The following is a 24,834-nucleotide window of genomic DNA, read 5'->3' as shown; positions in this document are numbered from 1 at the left end:
TTTCTCTGACAGTAATGGGAGTCCGTACAGACACAGCTCCCACTATTATCAATGAGAATACTGTGCAGTGATTGGTGGTCTAGGCCCACGTGATTCCAATCTAGACTTGCGTACGTGAAAGACATCTCCCCGTGCGCTGCGTAGCGAATCAGGGCCTCCGACTGGGGTCCTACGTTCCTCCGGGACCACCAGGTATTTTCGGAGATTATTTTGGGGTCGGAGGCGTTTATATGAAGGAAGCCTCCGACCGCTATTTCCCCCCCAATATCTCTCTCTCCCCCAGATTGAATTGTCACTTTTCTGACCCCGTGATCAGTCCATTGATATTTTCCTGCAGTCTACGGCTATCTTCCTCACTGTGAGCCACACAGCCACTTTTTGTATCATCTATAACCTGCTTAGTCATGCCCCCTACACTGAAGTCTAAATCATTGATATGATCCCTAGTGTGGATCAATAGCATAAAACTGTTTTTAATTGGGTACTAATTTGCAGCGTAACACAGACACCACATGGAAAAACATGTCACATTAGTGCCAGAGATTGAGTTTGGGGCAGAGTGGCGGGAGCTTCAACACTGCGTATGGCTGTGCTATACTGTACCAGACCTGGAAGTATTTGGTGCTGAAACTGGGTGCCTGAAATGGGAAGAGATCCATTCTCTGCCACTAATATTACTTTTTTAAAAAAAGATACTGGCACCGATGCATTCTATTCACCACCTTTCTCTATCGAGTAAACAATTACTGCCTTTGAATTAAACTGTTTGCAACCGTTTAATTATATTATATGGAGTTTGTGTACTGTGACACAGCAAGTTGATGAAAGACATCAGAAAGAAATATTTGAGGTCCACTGAAGTCCACTAGAAATCAATACTGTAATAGTGCACAGGCACACGGGAGGAATTGGGATTAATCCAGATAGAACTGGCATTGTTAACAAAATAGGCTCAACGGATCAAACTCCTGTTCATATGTAAATTCATGTGTGATCACATCTATTGAGTTACCAGTCTTGACTTGCTGCTCTGGTAAGGTGCCATGCAAAAGTTGAATGCTATCGAACAGTGGGGAGGGAAAATCCATTTGATAATACTTGCATTGATTGAAGTGCCTCTCTTCAGCATAACGAAATAGAGCTACAAAACAGAGGAGAAACTTCTGCAGGCACCAACATGCGGTAAGTATTTTGAGTAAGTACAACTTGAAGAAATAAGCAGAACTTCAATGAAAGTACTTTTTAAAAAAAAAAAGTTGTATTTATTCAATATCTTGGTCATTCTGAAATAAAATTAACAGATCTGATTAATCATTCCACTGCTGAACCAGATCGAGTACCTGAGGCTGTTTGAGGGAAAAGGCTGCATCCTATTGTTTAGTCTTTGGCAGAAGAGTTTGTAAGAGGTGTTTTCACATGGCTTTGAGCCCAGCTTCTTGTCTGCTCTCTAAGTAGAACACTGTTTTACGTCAAACAGAGTCAGGGTAAAAACAATGAATATGTTGTCTTATTATGAAATTATTGGAGCTGAATGATTGATTGATTTGTCCTTTAATTGCAGAGACATTTCAGAATATAATTCGCCATGCAGAGAACAACACAAAGATGCTGTTCAGAACGACGTACCGGAACATGGCCTTTCAGACAGCTGCACCAATTCGAGAACTCTTTACTGATGTTGCACTCTTTGTGTTTGGCTCGGAGATAAACGTCGATGAATTTGTTCATAGATTTTTTGATAGTCTTTTTCCGTTGGTCTATAATCACCTAATCAATCCTGCCCTCACTGACATCTCCCCGGACTTTGCTGAGTGTGTACGGATGGCCAGGAAGGACCTAAACCCATTTGGTAATCTTCCAAAATTGATGATAAGTCAAATGTCAAAATCGCTCATGGCTAGTCATATGTTTTTGCAGGCCCTAAATTTAGGAATTGAAGTTATTAACACAACTGATCACTTGCAGTACACCAAAGAATGCAGCAGAGCTCTGCTGAAGATGCAGTATTGTTCCCATTGCCAAGGCTTGACAAACCGTAAACCATGCATGGGATATTGCCTGAATGTGATTAGAGGATGCCTTGCTAATATGGCAGAAATTGATCTACACTGGCGGGAATACATCAGATCGCTGGAGGAACTGTCAAACGGAATTCAGGGAACTTATGATATGGAACAAGTTTTGCTGAATCTCCACTCATTGGTGAATGATGCGATTATGAATGCGCAAATCAATGGGCCAAAGTTGTCAGCAATGGTGAGTTTTTGCAATAAGTTTTCAGTTTTATGTGTATACCAAATCAGACAATATAGCTTATTTTTCCAGGGTTATGCACAACGTGACTTATATTGTATAGCTACATCCCAAACAATTCTCAGATCAGTCTTTTCTTTGGTTTCAACACCGTTATTGTGGAAGTGAAACTAAAACTTCAGAAACTTTGCTGGTCGTGGATTTTAATTCTGTCCTTTCATATCTGGAATCTGGTCAATTCCAGGGTCCCAGATGTGAAACAAAACTGATGGAATTATGCGCGTATTGGTTTCTCTCTTTTTCTCTCTCTACGTCTCTCTGTCTCTCAGTATGTGTGTGTCTCCTTCTGCACCTCCCTCTCTCTCTCGCTATGTCTCTGGCTGTCTTTGTGCGTCCGCATGTATCTCTGGGCTCAAGTTTCGGCCTGAGTTGCTCCTATTTTTTTTGGAGCAACTAGTTTAGAATAGAGTATCTTAGAAATTGCAATTCTCGGCATTTACTTTACTCCAGTTCTAGTGAGTTAGAACAGTTTCATTTTAGAACAGATTTTTTTTTTTCAAAAGAGGGCGTGTCTGGCCACTTACGCCTGTTTTGCAAGTTTAGGCAGCGAAAACTTACTCCAAACTAACTCAGAATGGAGTAAGTGTAGATTTTTGTACGCTCAGAAAGACCTTGCCTACACTTGGAAATCAGGCGTAGGGAACGAGAGATGGGTGGGAGGGGGGCGGTTGGAGGGGGGTTTACAAACATTAAACACTTCACTTTTACAAATAAAAAGCCATCATCAATAATAAATGATAAATAAATCAATAAATAAACCAATAAATCAATCCAAATAAATTTATAAATTAAAAATTAATTTTTTTTTTTTAAATCACTCAATAAATAAAAACAAATATTTATACTCCCCTACTGCAGCACCAGAGAGAAGGGCGGGGAGAAGAGCAGAAGATGGGGGCAGGAGGAAGAGAAGCAGATGGGGGGGGGGGGCGGAGAAGAGAGGACGACAAAGAAGAAGCCGGGCCCCACCAAGGACTTCGGGTGGGGCCCACCCCCAGCGAGAGGCCGGCCGGGCGAGCCCTACCGCCGAGGTAAGATGCACAGGCCACTCAGCCGGGGAAAGAGGCGATGTCCCTTCGGCCTGAGATAGGCTCGTTGCCCTGGAGACAGGACGCCAGCAGCTGCCGGCACTGTTTTCGGCGCAGGGCTGTGGCTCCGTCCCCAGCAGCTCCTGCTGTGCCGCGCCGAGCTGGAAACGGGCCGACAGATATCGGAGAATCGCGAGGTAAGTATTCGGCGCAATTTTTGTTCTACAAATTAGGCGGGCCTCCGATGTGCTAGCGGGCGGCCGGAACTTGACCCCTCTGTTTCTGCATCTCTCTCTCTCTCATTCTCAGCATCTCTTCCCCATCACTATCTCTCTAAGTGTTTAAAATGAAATATATTTGGGCTCAGGAATCCCACTCATCAAGTTCATGGGATGGCTGGTTTGGGAAATCTTCAAACTTGCGGATTAGCACATGCTGCTGGATATTGAGTTATAATCATGGGACACAACTTTTGTTTGAGCCTGTGTCCTCACTGTGACAGAGCGCAAAAAATGGAAATGTCTTAGTTTTCCCATACTGGGATTCCTCATTTTGAGGAGCACTGAATTCCTCTAGACAAACTATTCACATTTTAGGGGCTGGATTTTGGGCTTTGCTGATTTTGGGGCGGTAATGGCGACGGGGCGGTAAAGTTAGCGCCCGGGAACAGTTTGGGCCTCAGTCAGTAACATTGGGCAGCTGGGCCCTGAGTCAGGGGGCGCAGCGCTAAGGGAGGCGTTGTACACCTCTCTTGGGCGCTAGGATGGGAAACTCCCGAGCTAAAGAGCCGGGCCGGGAGCGCTCCCAGAGACGCCTGGGGGGGGGAACTAAACCCACAAAAACATTCCCCAAACATTGCCCACGCCACCACAACACAAATCACAAAAACATTAAAAGAACAAACAATCGCACTTACCTCAGGAGCCCATTACTCACCTCTCCGCTGTCGGGATGGTGGGACCGCCCTGATTTCCCGGGCGGTCAGTGTGGGGCGCGCTGCGGGGCGGACGGGTCGGGCGGGAGTCAAAACTCGCGCCGGTGTCACAACCGGGGGCGTTACACACCGGGTGCAGCTCTTCCGGGCGGTGCTGCTCCGCGCCGCCGCTAAACCCGACCCGAGGATCACCGCGGGGCGCTGGAGGCTGACCGCCCGCCCAGAACACCCCACCCCTGCCATTGTCACCGCTAAACCCGACCCGAGGATCACCGCGGGGCGCTGGAGGCTGACCACCCACCCAGAACACCCCACCCCCGCCATTGTCACCGCTAAACCCGACCCGAGGATCACCGCGGGGCGCTGGAGGCTGACCACCCGCCCAGAACACCCCACCCCCGCCATTGTCACCGCTAAACCCGACCCGAGGATCACCGCGGGGCGCTGGAGGCTGACCGCCCGCCCAGAACACCCCACCCCCGCCATTGTCACCGCTAAACCCGACCCGAGGATCACCGCGGGGCGCTGGAGGCTGACCGCCCGCCCAGAACACCCCACCCCCGCCATTGTCACCACTAAACCCGACCCGAGGATCGCCGCGGGGCGCTGGAGGCTGACTGCCACCTTTCACACCGCTCCCGGCGAAACCCCGAGCGCAAAGGACCGGGAAATCCAGCCCGAAGGGTTTTCGTTCTAACACAGCACCAGTTGCTCAAAATAATAAATGGTGATCGTGACTTCAACAGACCACTGAATGTTTTAAGGAAGAATGAGAATAACTGCAAGAGTGAGATCGGAGTTGAACTATTCCCTATCACTGTAGAGGGAAAACTGACGTAAAGGTTATCCACAAGGCTAAAAGTAAGCTTTTGTTCATCAATATTACCTTTTAGTAAAGTTTCTATTATGCATTATTAATATTCCTCATGCACTTGTGCAAGTGTGGTGGAAGTTATTTTTGTTATGGTGCGATCCATTTTTCCATGTGTCTGTGAACCTAGCATTAATATGATAACTTAAATATAGCGCTTCCATGATACTTCCAGAGTCCTATTTTCCAAATACTTTGCCAGGCATGTAAACATGGCTCTTACTGTATGACAAACTGAATGTAGGGTGTATATGTACATTTCATTTAATAAGCTATGGTTTGTGTGTGACTGTTCTCTTTACCAAATAATTTTCCCTAAAGTTAGCTCAATGGAGGCTTTGTCTGTACTGTTCACGTTCCGTAAAGGTCAGATTTCTGGGTTTAATTATTGAAAATGTTTATAGCAGTATCATTGCTGATGAGTGAAGTCACTTTTTTTCCCCCTCCTACAATATTGCATCTGTCATGGACAAAGTTAAAAGTGAAGCCGAGAAATAATAATTGCTGAAATTTGTGGACAGATACCAAACACGTGTGTGACACTTTTCTGTTCCTTATTGTCACATTGCTACTGTGGGAGTTTTCTGTGCACAAGTTGGCTGCTGCCTTTCCCACATTACAACAGTGACTACACTCCAAAAGTACTTCATTGGCTGTAAAGCACTTTGAGACATCTGGTGGTCGTGAAAGGCACTATATAAATGTAAATCTTTCTTTTTTTCTTCCTATAAGCATTAACCCATTTAAAGTAAAAGTTTAAAACCAGCATTTAAATAGTTAACATCAGAGTGTCAAAGTAAGCATCTGTCTTCAGATTCAGTTATCATGTTTTGGGCTTTTTGATCATTGTTTTTGTACATCATTGTTGTACATCCCTGTCTGGATTAAAAATAAAAAGGGGAAGGTGGCTCAACCGTGGCTAACAAGGGAAATTAAGGATAGTGTTAAATCCAAGGAAGAGGCATATAAATTGGTCAGAAAAAGCAACAAACCTGAGGACTGGGAGAAATTTAGAATTCAGCAGAGGAGGACAAAAAGGGTTTAATTAAGAGGGGGAAAATAGAGTATGAGAAGAAGCTTGCCGGGAACATAAAAACTGACTGCAAAAGCTTCGATAGATATGTGAAGAGAAAAAGATTAGTGAAGACAAACGTAGGTCCCTTGCAGTCGGATTCAGGTGAATTTATAATGGGGAACAAAGAAATGGCAGACCAGTTGAACAAATACTTTGGTTCTGTCTTCACGAAGGAAGACATAAATAACCTTCCAGAAGTACGAGGGGACCGAGAGTCTCGTGAGAAGGAGGAACTGAAGGATATCCTGAATAGGCGGGAAATTGTGTTGGGGAAATTGATGGGATTGAAGGCCGATAAATCCCCGGGGCCTGATAGTCTGCATCCCAGAGTACTGAAGGATGTGGCCATAGAAGTAGTGGATGCATTGGTGATCATTTCCCAACAGTCTATCGACTCTGGATCAGTTCCTATGGACTGGAGGGTAGCTAATGTAACACCACTTTTTAAAAAGGGAGGGAGAGAGAAAACGGGTAATTATAGACCGGTTACCTGACATCAGTAGTGGGGAAAATGTTGGAATCAATTATTAAGGATGAAATAGCAGTGCATTTGCAAAGCAGTGACAGGATCGGTCCAAGTCAGCATGGATTTATGAAGGGGAAATCATGCTTGACAAATCTTCTGGAATTTTTTGAGGATGTAACTAGGAGAGTGGACAAGGGAGAATCAGTGGATTTGGTGTATTTGGACTTTCAAAAGGCTTTTGACAAGGTCCCACACAAGAGATTGGTGTGCAAAATTAAAACACATGGTATTGGAGGTAATATACTGACATGGATAGAGAATTGGTTGGCAGACAGGAAGCAGAGAGTCGGGATAAACGAGTCCTTTTCAGAATGGCAGTCAGTGTCTAGTGGAGTGCTGCAGGGCTCAGTGCTGGGACCCCAGCTATTTACAATATATATCAATGATTTAGATGAAGGAATTGAGTGTAATGTCTCCAAGTTTGCAGATGACACTAAGCTGGGTGGCGGTGTGAGCTGTGAGGAGGACGCTAAGAGGCTGCAGGGTGACTTGGACAGGTTAGGTGAGTGGGCAAATACATGTCAGATGCAGTATAATGTTGATAAACGTGAGGTTATCCACTTTGAGGGCAAAAACACGAAGGCAGAATATTATCTGAATGGCGGCAGATTAGGATAAGAGGAGGTGCAACGAGACCTGGGTGTCATGGTACATCAGTCATTGAAAGTTGGCATGCAGGTACAACAGGCTGTGAAGAAGGCAAATGGTATGATGGCCTTCATAGCTAGGGGATTTAAATATAGGAACAGGGAGATCTTACTGCAATTGTACAGGACCTTGGTGAGGCCTCACCTGGAATATTGTGTTCAGTTTTGGTCTTCTAATCTGAGGTAGGACTTTCTTGCTATTGAGGGAGTGCAGCGAAGGTTCACCAGACTGATTCCCGGAATGGCAGGACTGACATATGAGGAGAGACGGGATCAACTGGACCTTTACTCACTGGAGTTTAGAAGGATGAGAGGGGATCTCATAGAAACATACAAGATTCTGACGGGACAGGACAGGTTACAGGTTAGATTGTTCCCGATGTTGGGGAAGTCCAGAACCAGGGGACACAGTCTAAGGATAAGGGGTCGGCCATTTAGGACTGAGATGAGGAGAAACTTCTTCACTCAGAGAGTTGTTAACCTGTGGAATTCCCTACCGCAGAGAGTTGTTGATGCCAGTTCATTGGATATATTCAAGAGGGAGTTAGATATGGCCCTTACGGCTAAGGGGATCAAGGGGTATGGAGAGAAAGCAGGAAAGGGGTACTTAGGGAATGATCAGCCATGATCTTATCGAATGGTGGTGCAGGCTCGAAGGGCCAAATAGCCTACTCCTGCACCTCTTTTCTATGTTTCTATGTTTTCAGAGAAGGGATTTGGAAAAGATGACTTTGCAAGTGTGTACTTTGGAACAAAATTAATTTTCACTTGCGTAAAGTGCCAGTCACTATTAATGGGCCAGAGCACTGTAAAGAAGAAAGACTTGCATTTATATAGCGCCTTTCATGACTACCGGAGGTCTCAACGCGCTTTACAGCCAATGAAGTACTTTTGGAGTGTAGTCACTGTTGTAATGTGGGAAACGCAGCAGCCAATTTGCGCACAGCAAGCTCCCACACACAGCAATGAGATAATGACCAGATAATCCTTTTTCTAGGTTGATTGAGGGACAGATATTGGCCAGGACACCAGGGATTACTCCCCTACTCTTCTTCAAAATAGTGCCATGGGATCTTTTATGTCCATTGGGAGGGCAGACGAGGCTCATCCGAAAGACGGCACCTCTGACAGTGCAGCACTCCCTCAGCACTGCACTGGGCGTGCCAGCCTAGATTTCTGTGCACGAGTCCCTAGAGTGGGACTTGAACCCACAACCTTCGGACTCAGAGGAGAGTGTGCTGCCCACTGGGCCACAGCTGACAGTGTGAAAATGTGACAACAGAAGGCTATGTCATTGATTGTCGGAGTATTGCGTATGTTAATTAATCCTCATGCTAAATAGCAGCAAGTACGAGCTGGGTATTTTACTGGAGCTTGCAGAGATGGAGTTGCATGAGTCCAAGGAGAGATTTCTGAAGGAGGATGAGGGGATTGGAAACCAGTAGAGGCTTTGGAAAACTGGGGTGATTGGGACTTTGTTTGGGACAAGCCTTGGGTGTTGGTGTTTTGGATTAGAGTTTGCGTGAGGTGGACCTCGGGTCAGCTCGCAAAGCACTGAAACCATGGAGGTAATAATGAAGTGGATGAGGATTTTGATGGGATGGGATGAGGGGTGTGAATAAGCTAAAGAAGCAGCAGCTGATGTTTGGTAATTGAATATCGGAAGCGTTGGCGATGGACTGGAGATTGGGGGATGAAGCTAATTTCAGGGTCACGTAAGGCATCAAGGTTGTGTCGTGTCAGATTCAGCACAAGAAAGTCGCTGAGGAGGGGTGATGGGACCAGGTAAGGTATGGCGTTTTACCCACAAACTGAGCTTTGCAAACTGAAGGAAGTGCGAGTTCAACTATGACCTCGTGGCCAGTCAGGCAATTAGGCAGCACTGCAACGGTCATGGAACTGAAGCTGGTGACGGAAAGCTAAAACTGAATGCCTTTGTCCGACACGGTGAAGCTGACCGCATGTGTGAATAATGTTGCTGAGGGGCTGTACATCGATGAAAATAGGAATTGCACCTTCGGCACTGCCAGAAACTATTGCAGGAGTAGGAGTGGAGGTGGACCACAGAAGAAAGACAGTGGAAGAAAATGGTGTGGTCAGTTATATCGAAGGCTCACGAATTATTTTACATTTGTCTATTTTCAACTACATTTGCAATCCAGTTTTCAAAAATATCAAGGTGACTGGCTGCATTATTTCTCATTATTTGCTGAACCTTACTGTCTGCAGATTTCACGGCCTTTTGGTATCCTTAGCTAAGTCATTATAAATTAATACAGTATTGTAATATCTTGACCAGAACCCACCCATCATCCTGCTCATATCCACTTGGCCAGCTTGAAAAGTTTCTAATAACGTGTGTATTAAAAAGCTTGCCCATTAGGATCATTCCATTGATCCTAATTACTTCGTAATGTGTGTAATCTTGAAAGTAGTTAAACCTCTGCGAAAGTGGGTAAGTTCTTCTGTTTGTTTTTGATCTCTGAAAGAGCTATTCTCAGGGTATCACTGGAGTTACTTACTTTTGCAGTGAACATCACACCTGCCAAAACAATATGTGAAATCACTTTTGTCAAATTTATGAATTACGGTTACGATACTTGCAAGCACTGCTTAAAGCTCGCCTGCATCTCTTAAAGGGGAGGTGCATTATAGCTGGAGCAGGTGCTGGGAGTCCATTGTGAGCTGAATCTGACCTGGGAAAGAAAGAAGAATGGCTGGACATGGGAGAGAGTGGGCCCCCAGATTTTCTGACGCTGCACTGGAGGTCTTGGTGGAGAAAGTGGAAAGGAGGAGAGACTTCCTATTTGTGCAGGGTGCCAGGAGGCCATCCAGACACACAGTGAAAAGGCAGTGAGAGCAGATGACTGGAATCAGTAGTGGGGTCAATGCCAGGAGTTTAGCCCCAAGGACCAGGATCCATGCCAAGAAGTTTAATGCTCCACACGAGTGGTCAAGGTCAGTGAATGCACCTTCAAAGGCCGTAACCTACCAACTGCACCACAAGCCTCAGTCACTGCTCAAATCACCACACCCCCCTCACTCATTACCCAACAATCTCTTTCAATCAGGAGTCGTACCTAACATGCAGATGCTTCACCGCACCCTCACACACTTAGCACTGTTGCATCCACACACCCACATCTCTCAGCTTGCACTCACTGCCAGTTGTTCAACCAGGATAGGCACATCATCCAAACACATTGCACCACACTCACTGACACACCTCCCTTTCTCTTGCAATCCAAGGTGGCTCACAACAGATAGGGGATAGGCAGGGCTGCAGAACCTGACCCAAGCTGGAGAAGACAGTGCTAGATATTATTGGATGGGCCGTTACTAAGGCTGAGGTGATTGGCGAGGCTGAAAGCATTGACGATGATGGTATGCTCGTACCTGGAGGGCGATGGCTTCGAGAAGGTCGTCTGGATTGGACGTCACCAAAATCCCAGTCGCCTATTGGAGCGTAGGCAGGAGAGGCGGCAAGCAGCAGAGGAGCGCCGGGGTGAGGGAGCGGGGAGGTCGAGGCGAGGGAGTGCGGAGGTCGAGGCGAGGGAGCGGTGAGGTCGGGGCGAGGGAGCGGTGAGGTCGGGGCGAGGGAGCGGTGAGGTCGGGGCGAGGGAGCGGTGAGGTCGGGGTGAGGGAGCGGTGAGGTCGGGGTGAGGGAGCGGGGAGGTCGGGGCGAGGGAACGGCGAGGTCAGGACGAGGTTGGGGCGAGGGAACGGCGATGTTGGGGTGAGGGAGCGGCGAGGTCGGGGCGAAGGAGCGGCGAGGTCGGGGCGAGGGAGCGGTGAGGTCGGGGCGAGGGAACGGCGATGTTGGAGCGAGGGAGCGGGGAGGTCGGGGCGAAGGAGCGGTGAGGTCGGGGCGAAGGAGCGGCGAGGTCGGGGCGAAGGAGCGGCGAGGTCGGGGCGAGGGAGCGGTGAGGTCGGGGCGAGGGAACGGCGATGTTGGAGCGAGGGAGCGGGGAGGTCGGGGCGAAGGAGCGGTGAGGTCGGGGCGAAGGAGCGGCGAGGTCGGGGCGAGGGAGCGGTGAGGTCGGGGCGAGGGAACGGCGATGTTGGGGCGAGGTCGGGGCGAAGGAGCGGGGAGGTCGGGGCGAGGTCGGGGCGAGGGAGTGCGGAGGTTGGGGCGAGGGAGCGGCGAGAGATTGTAGAACGATGTGATCGGGGCCCAGAAGAGCCGAGGACCCTGGGGCAGCACGGGCCCAGCCCACACTGCGATATGTGTGTGCACTGGGTCCGTGCAGCAGAGCTGGTCTCCAGTCATCCTGGTTAACCCTTGCCACTGGACCAAGACCTAGCTCTGTCAAGCCCCGTGTGGTGGCTGGTGTGCAACGGCCACCCCACGTTAAAAAAATCCAGGCACAGGCATCTTCCACCCTTCAACATGTAGTTCGGGATCTGGAATATTAGGTCCTTCATCGAAACACCTGTGAACTCATCCCTTTTTTTTGTGTGGCAGCAAATCATCCTTGCTTCGAGGGACTACCTATGAAGAAGAAGCAGCTTGTACCTAATCCGCTTTCTTGCATCCCACTTCTCCCTCATCCCACAATCCTTTCTGACTGACAAGCTGCTGATGGTGTAAGCATGAACACCTTACCTTCTCCCATCCCCTCACCACAACCCAACCTTTGTCCCCTTCTCCCTTCAGATACCCGACAACTCCAACCAGCCCAGCCAGTGCAGGAAGAGCAGGAGGAGAGTGATGGAGAAGAGGAGACACTCACTCGATCTGACACTCCCCGTCACCAGCTCAGATACCGGCACTGCGCGAAGTTTAGAGGGTAGTATAGAGGCGGGATCGGCATGTGGTGAGACACCGGGCTCGAGTGGCCTGCGGCCAGGGCAGGGGGCAAGCGTAATGCAGGTCCCAGCTCCATGGAGGACGTGGTTGCACTCTGCTGCAGAGGAGTCAGATGAGGACTTCAATGGGGCATGCACACAGAAATGCTCGGTGCATTGGCAGGCCTGCCAGAGAGCGTGTTGTCACTGTCGAGCATGGAGTAGTCCAGCTCCAACCTTGCACAGATCTTTGTGCAGAGCTTGGGGGCCCATGATTTCCAGGATGGAAGTGATGGGCAGCTCCATTCAAGCACTGGTGTTCGCAGCCATGATGGAAGTGACCCAATGTCTCATGGGCAATTAGAAATGGGCATTAATGTGTTGGCCTTGCCAGCGACGCCCACGTCACGGAACGAATAAAAAAAATATGTCCGAGTGTTGCAGTGGAGTCCAGATGCTCTCATGCGGGCTCAGCTTGCTGCCATTGTGGCTGTGTTTACCAGTATGGAAAGGAGATTGCAGGGTATCACAGCGGCCCAGCAGCCCGTTCTCCAACAGATTACTAGGATTGCTGAGGCACTGCTTCTGGGGAGTGGCAGTGGCTCCATGGACCACAAACTCTTTCAGGATGACAGCAATCGTCACTCCGCCAGTGCCTTTGCTATTGCCTGTCAGCCAGCCAGCCCAGACTGCTGCCACCCATGCTGAGATGGTGCAGTCTACAGCCGGGCCTTGAAGGTACAAAATTGCCCGAAGTCATCCTGCAAGGCCATCTGCAGTCTTGCCTACAAAGTCAGCAAACTTCCACTGGCCATGGTGCAGCCACTGGGGTAGCACTGTGTAGGAGCAGTGGGAGACGCAAAGGCCCACAAGAGACAGGCACGAAGGGAATGCACAAGGGTGATTAGTTGACGTTATGTCGTTTTGGAATGAATCATTTATAAATTATATTTGGAATGTTTGTTTTGCGTTGGCTTCCATATCAGCTTTGTGACCAAGAGGAGAGGACATAGAAACATAGAAAATAGGTGCAGGAGCAGGCCATTCAGGACATGTGATGTGTGACAGAGGGACGGTGAGGTGGGGATGTATTGAGCAACGGTTTCATTCAGGGGAACCAGAGTCTGATGATGCGCTGACGGGCAGCCTGTCTGGAATGGGGGGTTTGCCGGCTGCCTCCTCTTCCTCCTCCTGAAGTGGTCACGGAACCCACGTTGGCAAGGGCTGCGCCCTCATGATGGCCAGGTTGTGGAGGATGTAGCAGAGCACCACGGAATGGGACACCCGCTCCAGTGAGTACTGGAGGGCTTCTCCTGAGCTGTCAAGGCAGTGGAACCGTTGCTTGAGCATGACTGTCATTATTTGATTGTTGGCCATAGGTGGTGGGGTTGTGGAAGTGGGGGGTCATCAGTCAGGTGTAGAGCGGCTAGCCCTGTCGTCTGCCAGACACCCTCGGGTCAAAGTGGTGACTGGTAAATTGCTGGCACAGTAGACTGGCGCAGGGTGACAGTATCATGACTGCTGCCAGGATATCGGGCATTGACCAACATGGTATGCTGGGCGTGATCACACGCACAAACTACACATTAAGTGAGTGGTACCCATTGAGATACGGCGCCCTCAAAACCACGTGTGTGCAGGCGATGTAACCCTGCATCATGGGGAAGCCCAATATTCTGGCAAAGCCTCGTGCGTGTTCCTCCTGCTTCTCTCCTTGAGTACAGAGCCTCGGCGACCTCCCGGGTGCAGCGATGGATGGCAAACAGGGAGATGTTGCTATGTCACCTATTCCAGCCTGGGAGGATCTGCTGGCGAAAACATTTCACGGCCATGGTCACCTTGAGGGCCATTGGCAGAGTCATCCTTACCCTGCTCCGAGGCTGCAGGTCTGGTTCCAATCGATGCTAGAGTTCTCCTTGGTGAAGTGGAGCTGACGAACACACTGCTCCTGGCCTAAGCAAGATGGCAAACAGTGGGGTCTCGCCAGAAGTAAGGCAGACACATTTTTTTTCAAAACTGGCCTTAACTCCTGGCACTAGGGTGCCTAATTTTGCGTCGACTGTCTCTGTAGTGATCAATTTCAAAACAATGGCCCAGAAATCCCGCTTTCTCCTTCCCGCGGGCGTTCGACTTGATTTTAGAGAAAAAATGCGCACCTACCTGAAGCTGCTGTGCCCTCTCGATATCCCAGTCCACAGACCCCCTCTCTCTGCGCATCGCAGCACGTGCTCGTAGGGACGTCCGTAAGCTGGAGTCACATGGCTCTGGGCAGCCAATCAAGGTACAGTATTTTCACAATCATCATAATGGGAAATCCGTAAGTTGGACTTCCCATTATTATGAATGTGAAACCCCCAAACACCCAAAACACTAATTAAAAAAAATAGAAAATATACACCACATATTTAAGATTCATTTAAATTAAAGTTATTAATGTCTTATAAAAAAAATATATTTTCCCAAGTTTTTAAAAAAGTTTTTTTAAATTATGCCTTAAAATAAACTTACCGTAATGGGTAGGGTTTTTAACAATAAAATATGTTTTCATAACTTTATTTTAATATGTTTTTGTGTGTTTTAAAACACTTGCGCCTGTAACAGACTTTTATCAGGTGCAAAATGTTTGAGGACATTAGCTGGGCAAGATATGGGTAAATATCGCAATCTTACCCGTGCAAATGTCCTCGCTCCCGAGATGTGGATGATCTGTCAGGCTCCAGCTTCACAGATCAGAAAAGCCGGTTTCCAGCTCATGCGCATTGTGCGTTGAAAACCGGCTTTTGCGATGTCTTCTTGTAGAAACTTTGTATGGGCCCGGGACCTTGGAATTTCTGGCCCAATATCTTGCTTCCTATAGCATATTCATTGGTTTATGGAGCTTATGTGTGTTAATCAATGCATTCCTTTTGAATTTGTTTACTTTTGGTATAATTCCATTACAGTTCATCTGTCAAAAGAGAAGCAATGGTTATTTCAGCGGCTGTTTTTGTTCAACAGCAGGAAATCTGAAGCAGTGTTTCATTTAAGTTGCTGCTATTTCATTAGGTAGAAAATAAATCTGGTGTGGAGGAAATGTGAACCTGATTTATTGAAATGAAGGTGACTATCGATAGTAATGGAGTTTCATGTTAATGCAACCTTCACATATGGAATGTTCACTATTTTACAGTAAGACAATTCGGGCAATGTGTAATGTGGATTGTAATTATCATTTGCTTATTAATGGTGACTCTACATTCTTTCTGAAGGCCTCCATCAATTTCCAGTACTGATGGCGATCTTGCTGTGTTGCAATACTGCACCAGGAGTTTCAGGCGACCATAGTGCACCAACCATGCACACTAATTAGCCAAAGCCTTGAAATTGAAGCTGAGAAATTATCTTAATCGGCAGGATAAGTTATTGTAAGAAGGTTAACGATGCTTTTTTTTGTAAAGATTTGTCATGGGACAATATATAAATCATTTGTATGTGCACCTCATTGTGAAAAATATGTTAGTCAGAAAATAAGTGCATTGAAAAAATTGTGTCAGGAAGCATTTTGGGGGTCATAAGAGACATTGATCATTTCAGCAATGACCATTTTCTGAAAACTGCTTCAGAACGCTTTGGTTTATTAATGGCTATTTCTGCACGCTGTCTTAAACCATGAGAATAATTATTGTAAAATTGTTTCACCATTTGTAATATAGGTGATTATATGTTTGTGATTATTTCTGAGGCTTTACTGAAATCTCATCTCTGATTAGATATGCAATAAATCTGGCTGATAGTAATCTTTAAATGCTGGAAGCGTTTTTCATTTTCAGGTCACATTCTTAGCAATTGGTCTAAGTGTTCTGATTAAATCAAGTGCAAAGCTTTGAATAAAAGGCATAGGTTCTATTTGATTAGACGATATATATTTGAATTATTTTATCAGTTTAAAACCAGCATTTATTCCTCTAAGTACTTGGGGCTAAAACTCCGGGTGGTCCGCGCCACCCGTTAATGCCGTGAAATGTTGAGAAAATGGCGGCCAGCGCTCTTCCTCCAGCTGGTGGCAGTTCTTGCGCTGGGCGCCATTTTGGAAGGGCCGCTAACGCTGCTGGTAAACGCAATTGCTGTAGAGATTGAAATCAATGCCATCGTGATGTCAGTGAGTGTGCATAGCTCTCTGGATGCCCGATCTTTAGCATTCCATTTCGCTGTTCAATGATGGGGAGAACAGGCGTTTAACAGCAGGGAATGGGCTCAGTCAGCGATATTTAAAGGGATTATCAGCAATAAGTTGCACCTGACGTGGATATGCAGTTTGAGTGGGTCTGTGCCACTTTCTGCAACTCCAACATATTTCTTTACTTCATAGAATCAGAAATTTACAGCCATTTCGGCCCATCGTGTCCACACCAGCCGACAAAGAGCTATCCAGCCTAATCCCACTTTCCAGCTCTCTGTCCGTAGTCCTGTAGGTTATGGCACTTCGAATGCACATTCAAGTACTTTTAACTGTGGTGAGGGTTTCTGCCTCTACCACCCTTTCAGGCAGTGAGTTCCAGACCCCCAGCACCCTCTGGGTTAAGACATTTCCCGTCAAATTCCCTCTAATCCTTCCACCAATTACTTTAAAGCTGTGCCCCCTGGTTGTTGACCTCACTGCTAAAGGAAACAGGTCCTTCCTATCCACTCTATCGAGGCCCCTCATAATTTTGTACATCTCAATAAGGTTTCTCAGCCTCATTTGTTTGAAAAAAAACAGACCCAGCCTATCCAATCTTTCCTCATAGCTAAAATTCTCCAGTCCAGGCAACATCTTCATAAATCTCTGTTGCCTCTCGAGCACAATCATATAGTTCCTGTAATTCTTCTTCTTAGGTAGTCCCTCTGAGTCGAGGATGACTAACATGAGTTGTCAGGTGACTGATGGGACCAATGTGGGACCTACAGTCTCTGCCACAGGTGGGGCAGACAGTGGTTGGAGGGATGGATGGGTGGGGTGCTTGGGTTGTCGTACACTCCTTCCGCTGCCTGCGCTTGTTTTCTGCGTGCTCTCGGCGATGAGAGTCGAGGTGTTCGGCGCTTTCCTGGATGCTTTTCCTCCACTTAGGGCGGTCTTGGGCCAGGGATTCACAGGTGCTGGTGGAGATGTTGCACTTTTTCAAGGAGGCTTTGAGGGTGTCCTTGAAGCGTCTCCTCTGCCCACCTGGGGCTCGCTTGCCGTGTCGGCGCTCTGAGTAGAGCGCTCGCTTTGGGATTCTAGTATCAGGCTTGCGGACGATGTGGCTTGTCCATCGGAGCTGGTCGAGCGTGGTCAATGCTTCAATGCTTCGATGCTGGAGATGTTTGCCCTGAGAGAGAACACTGACGTTGGTGCGCCTATCCTGCCAATGGATTTGTAGGATCTTGCGGAGACATCGTTGGTGGTACTTCTCCAATGCTTTGAGGTGCCTGCTGTGGTAACCAGAACTGCGCGCAGTTCTCTAGCTGTGGCCTAACCAGTGTTTTATACAGTTCAAGCATAACCTCCCTGCTCTTGTATTCTATGCCTCGGCTAATAAAGGCAAATATTGCGTATGCCTTCTTAACCACCTTATCTACCTGGCCTGCCACCTTCAGGGACCTGTGGACCTGCACTCCAAGGTCCCTTTGTTCCTCTACACTTCTCAGTTTCCTACCATTTAATGTGTATTCCCTTGCCTTGTTAGCCCTCCCCAAGTGCATTACCTCACATTTCTCTGGATTAAATTCTATTTGCCACTGTTCTGCCCACCTTACCAGTTGATTGATACCTTCCTGCAATCTACAGCTTTCTTCTTCATTATCAACCACACAGCCGATTTTAATATCATCTGCAAACTTTTCAATCATACCCGCTACATTCAAGTCTAGATCATTGATATGTACCACAAAAAGCAAGGGACCCAGTACTGAGCCCTGCGGAACCCCACTGGAAACATCCTTCCAGTCACAAAGACACCCATCGACCATTATCATTTGCTTCCTGCCTCTGAGCCAATTTTGGATTCAACTTGCCAGTTTTCCCTGGATCCCATGGGCTTTTACTTTCGTGACCAGTCTGTCATGTGGGACCTTATAAAAAGCCTTGCTAAAATCCATATACACTACATCAAGCGCACTGCCCTCATCGACCCTCCTTGTTACCTCATCAAAAAAGTCAATAAAATTAGTCTGACACGACATTCCCTTAACAAATCCGTGCTGACTGTCCTTGTCGAATCCGTGTCTTTCTCAATGAAGATTTATCCTGTCCCTCAGAATTTTCTCCAACAATTTTCCCACTACTGAGGTTAGGCTGACTGGCTTGTAATTACTCGAACTATCCCTTTCTCCCTTTTTAAACAAAGGTTACCAAAGGTTCTTGTTACCACCTCAAAAAATTCAATAAAGGGAGTCGGACATGACCTTCCCTTAACAAATCCATGCTGACTGTCCGTGATTTATCCGTGTCTTTCTAAATGAAGATTTATCCGGTCCTTTGGTAACGGTGAGTGTTGCAAGAGCAGAACTCCTGCATTATTTTTCAAAGGGTTTTGCTCACAGCACTTGCTCACAGTCATCTTGGCTGTACTGGCAGTCAATCTCACCCCCCAGGATCTAAGGCAGATGGAGTGGAGGCAGCGAGGAAGACGAGAACATGCATGCAGAGGGAGGAGGAGGTGGGCCATGGGGGCTCTCTCTCAACAGGAGGTCTTAACCAGCTGTCAGACTGGGCCTGTGGCAGGTGGTGAGAGAACCAACACGAGGGAAAAACCTACTTGACCTCGTCCTCACCCATCTACCTGTCGCAGATGCATCTGTCCATGACAGCATTGGTAGCAGTGATCACCGCAGAGTCCTTGTGGAGACAAAGTCCCGTCTTCACACTGAGGACACCCTCCATCGTGTTGTGTGACACTACCACTGGGCTAAATGGGATAGATTCAGAACAGATCTCGCGACTCAAAACTGGGCCTCCATGAGGCGCTGTGGGCCATCAGCAGCAGCAGAATTGTATTCCACCACAATCTGTAACATCATGGCCCGGCATATCCCTCACTCTACCATTACCATCGAGCCAGGGGACCAACCCTGGTTCAATGAGGAGTGTAGAAGAGCATGCCAGGAGCAGCACCAGGCGTACCTAAAAATGAGGTGGCAACCTGGGGAAGCTGCAACACAGGACTACATGCATGTTAAACAGCGGGAGCAGCATGCTATAGACAGGGCTAAGTGATCCCACAATCAACGGATCAGATCAAAGCTCTGGAGTCCTGCCACATCCAGTCGTGAATGGTGGTGGACCATTAAACAACTAACGGGAGGAGGAGGCGGCTCCATGAATATCCCCATCCTCGATGCACGTGGGTGCAAAAGACCAGGCTGAAGCATTTGCAGCCAGAAGTGACGTGTTCCTGCACCAGGCTCGGAAGTCCTGCCCTGCGGCCTCTACTGGGCTTAGTGCCCCCCAGAGGAAGTGGAGCACAAATTATCGCAGCCCACTTCCTCTCGGGGCGGGACCGGGCGCAAATGGACACGAAGTTTCCAGCACTACGCGGTGGTACGCATAGCGCTGGCGGAAAGGCAGGTCCCTCCCCTTCCAGCGTAAGAGTTTTAAATCATATAAAAATTTAATGTAATCATACATTTTCATGTTAAAAACCCTGTCCATTCAGGTAAGTTTATTTTTAACCCTATTAAAACACATTAAAAAATTTTTCCAAAAACTATATATATTTTTTAAAACATTTAATTACATTTAATTTTAATTAATTTTAAATGTGAGGTTTTTTTTTTAATTTATTATGCAGTATTTCGGTGTTTTAGGAGGGTTTTCTCATTGATGCAGTTTAGAGAAGGTTCACTAGGTTGATTCCGGGGATGAGGGGTTGACTTATGAGGAAAGGTTGAGTAGGTTGGGCCTCTACTCATTGGAGTTCAGAAGAATGAGAGGTGATCTTATCGAAACGTATAAGATTATGAGGAGGCTTGACAAGGTGGATGCAGAGAGGATGTTTCCACTGATGGGGGAGACTAGAACTAGAGGGCATGATCTTAGAATAAGGGGCTGCCCATTTAAAACTGAGATGAGGAGAAATTTCTTCTCTGAGGGTTGTAAATCTGTGGAATTCTCTGCCTCAGAGAGCTGTGGAAGCTGGGTCATTGAATATATTTAAGACAGAAATAGACAGTTTCTTAAATGATAAGGGGATAAGAGGTTATGGGGAGCGGGCGGGGAAGTGGAGCTGAGTCCATGATCAGATCAGCCATGATCGTATTAAATGGTGGGGCAGGCTCGAGGGGCCATATGGCCTACTCCTGTTCCTGTTTCTTCCGTTCTTATGTCCTTATGGTAATGGGAACTCGCACAGATGGAGATCCCACTTTTATCAGTGAGAATACTGCATCGTGATTGGTGGTCCAGGCCCCCGTGACTCCAGCATTTCCATACGTACGGTGTAGTCATCTCCCCGTGCGCTGTGCATCAAATGAAGGCCTCCGACCACAATCATGGGTGCCTCTGGGACCACAAGGTATTTTCCCAAAGTTTTTCCGGGTTGGAGGTGATCGTCCGAAGGAAGTCGCCGGCCACAATTTCTCCCCCCACCCCCCGTTATATCCAGAATATGTAAATTATTTTGGTGGCCCCATTGCGCTCCATGACCACAGGAAGAAGGTGCCAGATAGTATCATTAATATCGTTTTGTCGAGTAGATTAGATCTGCAGCAAGTAATTTAGAGGTTTGTGGTAAATGAGATGTGAAAAGCATTCTGATAAAACAGTCAAATTGCAAACACAAGGAAACTTAAAACACGATTTAACAGTTGCCCGAGTAAAGTGCTGTAATCAGGGCTTTTCAGCATAACACATCGATCTGTGCAGGAATTATTTCTGTGTGCGTGTCATTGATTGTTAAAGGGATGATGCATATATCTTAAATATTTCCAGTGAAGTGATTTGTAAAATATTTCTCCAAGTGCCACTCTCTTGAAATGGGATGTTTCAGTCCTATTCATCAGTACTTCTGTTAGTTATTTTTTTCTTCTTGTGTGTGGTTGGTACTTCACACATGTCTGCATTAAATTTCATCTGCTATATTTCTGGCCACTTACGTACTTTGTCCTACTTATTTCTGGAATTTCTGAGCAGTTTCCTCCAATTGTACTGCCGTTCCGAGTTTGCTATCGGTTGCAAATTAGACCACTTTGTATTGACATTCTGACTTCTGGTCATTTATGAAAATTAGACATAGTCGGAGTCCCAAATACTGAGCCTTGAGTCGCTCTATTCACTCCTTCCCTCCCCCTCTCCCCCATATCAATCCAAAAAAGCTCCTCTAACAAGCACAAGTCATATTTTAACTCTTCGGCTAATTTGTTATGGATTTCGAGGATTTACCCTGAATCCCTGAGGATCAAAATTTCATGGATCAGTCTCGAACCAAAGAGACGTGAAATTTGTGCCGTATTCTCCGCTGACCTCGGCAATCCGTGCTGAGCCAAATCTCGTGCGTATCTGGCAGATCATAGAAAAAAAACGACAATCAGCATAAACAATTGGGGTCTGAGAAAAGCACAGAACTTGCCCTATATTCCTTCTTTAAATCCAGCTTTGTAAAAATTACAGTTTGAAGCCTCATCATGAATGCACATCAGGCACACACCATGTTCAAGAAGATGCAATTGTGGAAGTGTTTCAATTTTTAATGTAACACTTTCTGATGACATAAAAAAGCATTCCGATACAGAAAATGTAGTTTAGGTCTCTGAGGATTAATAAAAGAAAATGGGCCAAAAAATTGCTGTAAAGTTCTCTGAATAGTGACTTTGGTCCCTGTTAGGCCGAATCAATCAATATAATCAATCAGGCCCTGTTAGTTCCTTTTTGGTTTAAATCTATACCTGCAGAAAACGAGCTTAAATGCAGGAAATGTGCGTGAACTGCTATTTTGCACGGGGTGTAGCTCTGTTAATGAGCAGCAAAGGGTGTTGACGCTGGTTTCGTAGACCTGACGCAAAAGATCGGAAAACCTCTGGCGTGACGTAAATACAGGCATCAATAACCAACACTGGTATTTCTTTGATCTTTTGCGCTGAAAATCATGATTATGCCGTACATACACAGATATTTCTGCATCCGTTTCCTCGAAATTGTGGTCCATTTGCGATTTGTGTTCAATAGCTTTTTGTGTGGAATATTGTCAAATGCCTTTTGAAAGTCTCAGCACACTATGGCATATGACTTTCCATAAACCACATGGGTTGTCACTCCTCACAAAGTCAAGCTTGGGGGAGAAATTCAGTTGCGTCTCTGTTGCGGTGTTAATCTGGGCGGAGCGATACTTTTAGCGCCTTGGAAAAGGTTTGCACCTCCCGCCCTGAAATTCGTCCGAATCAGTCGAAGAGCTGACGGGCGATAAATCAGCTGTTGCACACCAGAGCTGGGGGGTGTGGGGGTGGGGGGGCACGATAACGAAAGTTTGGCCGGTACATTTTGCGGGCCCATTGCGCATGCGTGGAACTCGGAGTCAGACCCCGGGAACAGCTGAGTCTTAAAGGCGCGGCATAGTAATTCACTCATTAAAGATTTCAAAATCATGTCTGTCTGCCGCTGCAAACTGGGAGACTCACGCACCGTGCTGTGTGTAAACGTTGCACTGACTGTGACCTCCCAGGGAAGCGCTTCCTCATCCCTTTAAGTAGCCACCAGTTAACGGCTCTGCAAGCCTGGACCCACTGTTGTCCCAGACGTTGGTCTTGGCGGGTGCTCAATGCGGCGGCCGCACCGAATTTACCGACCGGGGCACAAGCGTGGGTGTTGCACCAGGAATACGTCATGATCGACGTGATTGTCAGCAGCCAGGCGCTAGCGGCTTGTGCCCCCGGCGAGCCTCTAATAAATTTTCTGTCAGGGCGCGAAAAGTTGTGCGCCCGGTCGCTAAGCTCTAATGCTCACATTAATGCCCCCTCTGGCCGCTAACTGAGGCGTTAGACAACCAAAAACCCAGCTCAAGGTGCTTAGTCAGGCAGCATCATCTTCTAAGTCCATGTTGACTACTGTTAAATGTGTTATCATTGTAAATATAATTCTCAGGTTCCTCCTGATGGACTGTATTATTGTACAAAGCATGGAAATAAGACTAATGCGTTTGTAGTTGCCTGTGTCTGTTTTGTCTCCCTTTTTGAAGATCGGCCTATTTCCAGCCGACTGGTAGCTCCCCAGAATTCAGTGGTTCGATCACAATTATGGTCAGTTCCTCTCAATTTGCCTCCCGAGTTTCTCTCTGCATGCTGGGATAAATTCTTTCCATTCCTGGTGACTTACTTATTCTGGAGCCTTTTTTCCATGTTTTGGACTTCCAATCCATTTAAACTGTCGTCATTGATTCTGTTTCGGTTATCTCTGTCGCTCGTATTGTCCCCTTGCGAAGGAATCACTCAGAATATTTTCTATTTTGTGCTTGCCCTCCGTTTCAAGCCCATTTTGAGAGTTTTTTGACCTCACGGTGCTGTGACTCTGCTCTGTTGCTCAGTCACTTCCAGTTTTACGGTAACCTGTTCCAGCCCGAATAAAATTCTACTTTCTTCTGGGTGTTGTGCTGGTTTGTGGACTCTACTGTCACTGACGCTTTCTACGGATGCTGTGGGGATATTTTTCGGGGGGGGGGGGGGGGTTTGGTGGTGGGTCGGGTGGGAATTCTTTTTCCCCCCAATGGGTCGGGAACCCGCTGTCGACCCGCTGCCACACTACTTTCCCAAATGTCAGGTCTGTCGGGGATGAACAAACCAGACATACAGCAGCGGGGGAGGCAATTTAGGTCATTATGACCTTATTAACACACCTTTGAACAGCATTTTGAACTCGCCTTAACATTTTTCCAGGTTGCTGCTCAGGGATGAAGTCAAGTGAAGATGTCGGGAGTTGTGTGACCGTGAAATTATTTCTTTACTTGACAGCTGCAAATGTGCTATAAAAGCTCCCACCTCACAGCTGTACACGTTCCAAGACCAGAAGCTGCTGCTCACTGCATTTGGAGACAGATTGAGCTTTATGCAGGTTGCAAGTGTTTGCAGCAAACTCTCCATCTCAGTGTCGCCTTATTGGAACAACCTCTCTCACCATTGACAGATCGCTTCTGTCATCTCAATTCACCTGCCATCTATTACATTAAGATCAGCGCACTTGAAACTATTTCACCTTGGTCCTCAGAATCCCACCACGATCAGCCCCAACACCAGCATCACCAGGCACACCAGCAGCACCAACAACAACACCAACCTTCTCCACAATCAATTGATGCTGCACAGGGCATCAGCACCCGACCACATTGCTGCCCGGGAGGCCAGGGATGGCCTCACCATGGCCAGATTTACTTCACTTGACGCTGTACACCCTGACTGCCACATGATGCACCAGGTTGGCATCACCCCACACCAGCTTCATAAAGCATCCCTACAATGCCCAATCCATTCCTTTCACACTCATCACCATTGCGGGGGGTAACGTTATGTCTCACCATTCACTGCAACTCACTAAGCCCCTTCCAAAGGTGCACACACATCTGTCCAAGAAGGCAAAGTGTTGAAAATAAAGATTTCAATGTTTGACAACACATGAACAGAAAGTTTACATGAACATTGTCTAAAACACCTTGTGTGTTGTTAATTGGTATGA

The 24,834-nt window shown here is 47.1% G+C and overlaps 1 protein-coding gene across 2 annotated transcripts in view; it reads left to right on the top strand.

The window, feature by feature from the left end:
• The window catches only part of gpc5a (glypican 5a), a 1,129,174-nt gene that overhangs the window by 318,811 nt on the left and 785,529 nt on the right, over positions 1 to 24,834 (top strand). For both annotated transcript variants that reach the window (XM_070891692.1, XM_070891693.1), the window contains exon 3: positions 1,562 to 2,256. In XM_070891692.1, coding sequence (XP_070747793.1) covers positions 1,562 to 2,256 — 695 coding nt within the window. The remainder of the gene's footprint in view (positions 1 to 1,561; positions 2,257 to 24,834) is intronic.

This window comes from Pristiophorus japonicus, chromosome 10 (genome assembly GCF_044704955.1).
Source record: "Pristiophorus japonicus isolate sPriJap1 chromosome 10, sPriJap1.hap1, whole genome shotgun sequence".
NCBI classification, from domain to species: Eukaryota; Metazoa; Chordata; class Chondrichthyes; family Pristiophoridae; genus Pristiophorus; species Pristiophorus japonicus.
Note: the sequence above shows the minus strand (reverse complement) of the source record. Positions and strands in the feature narration are given on the sequence as shown.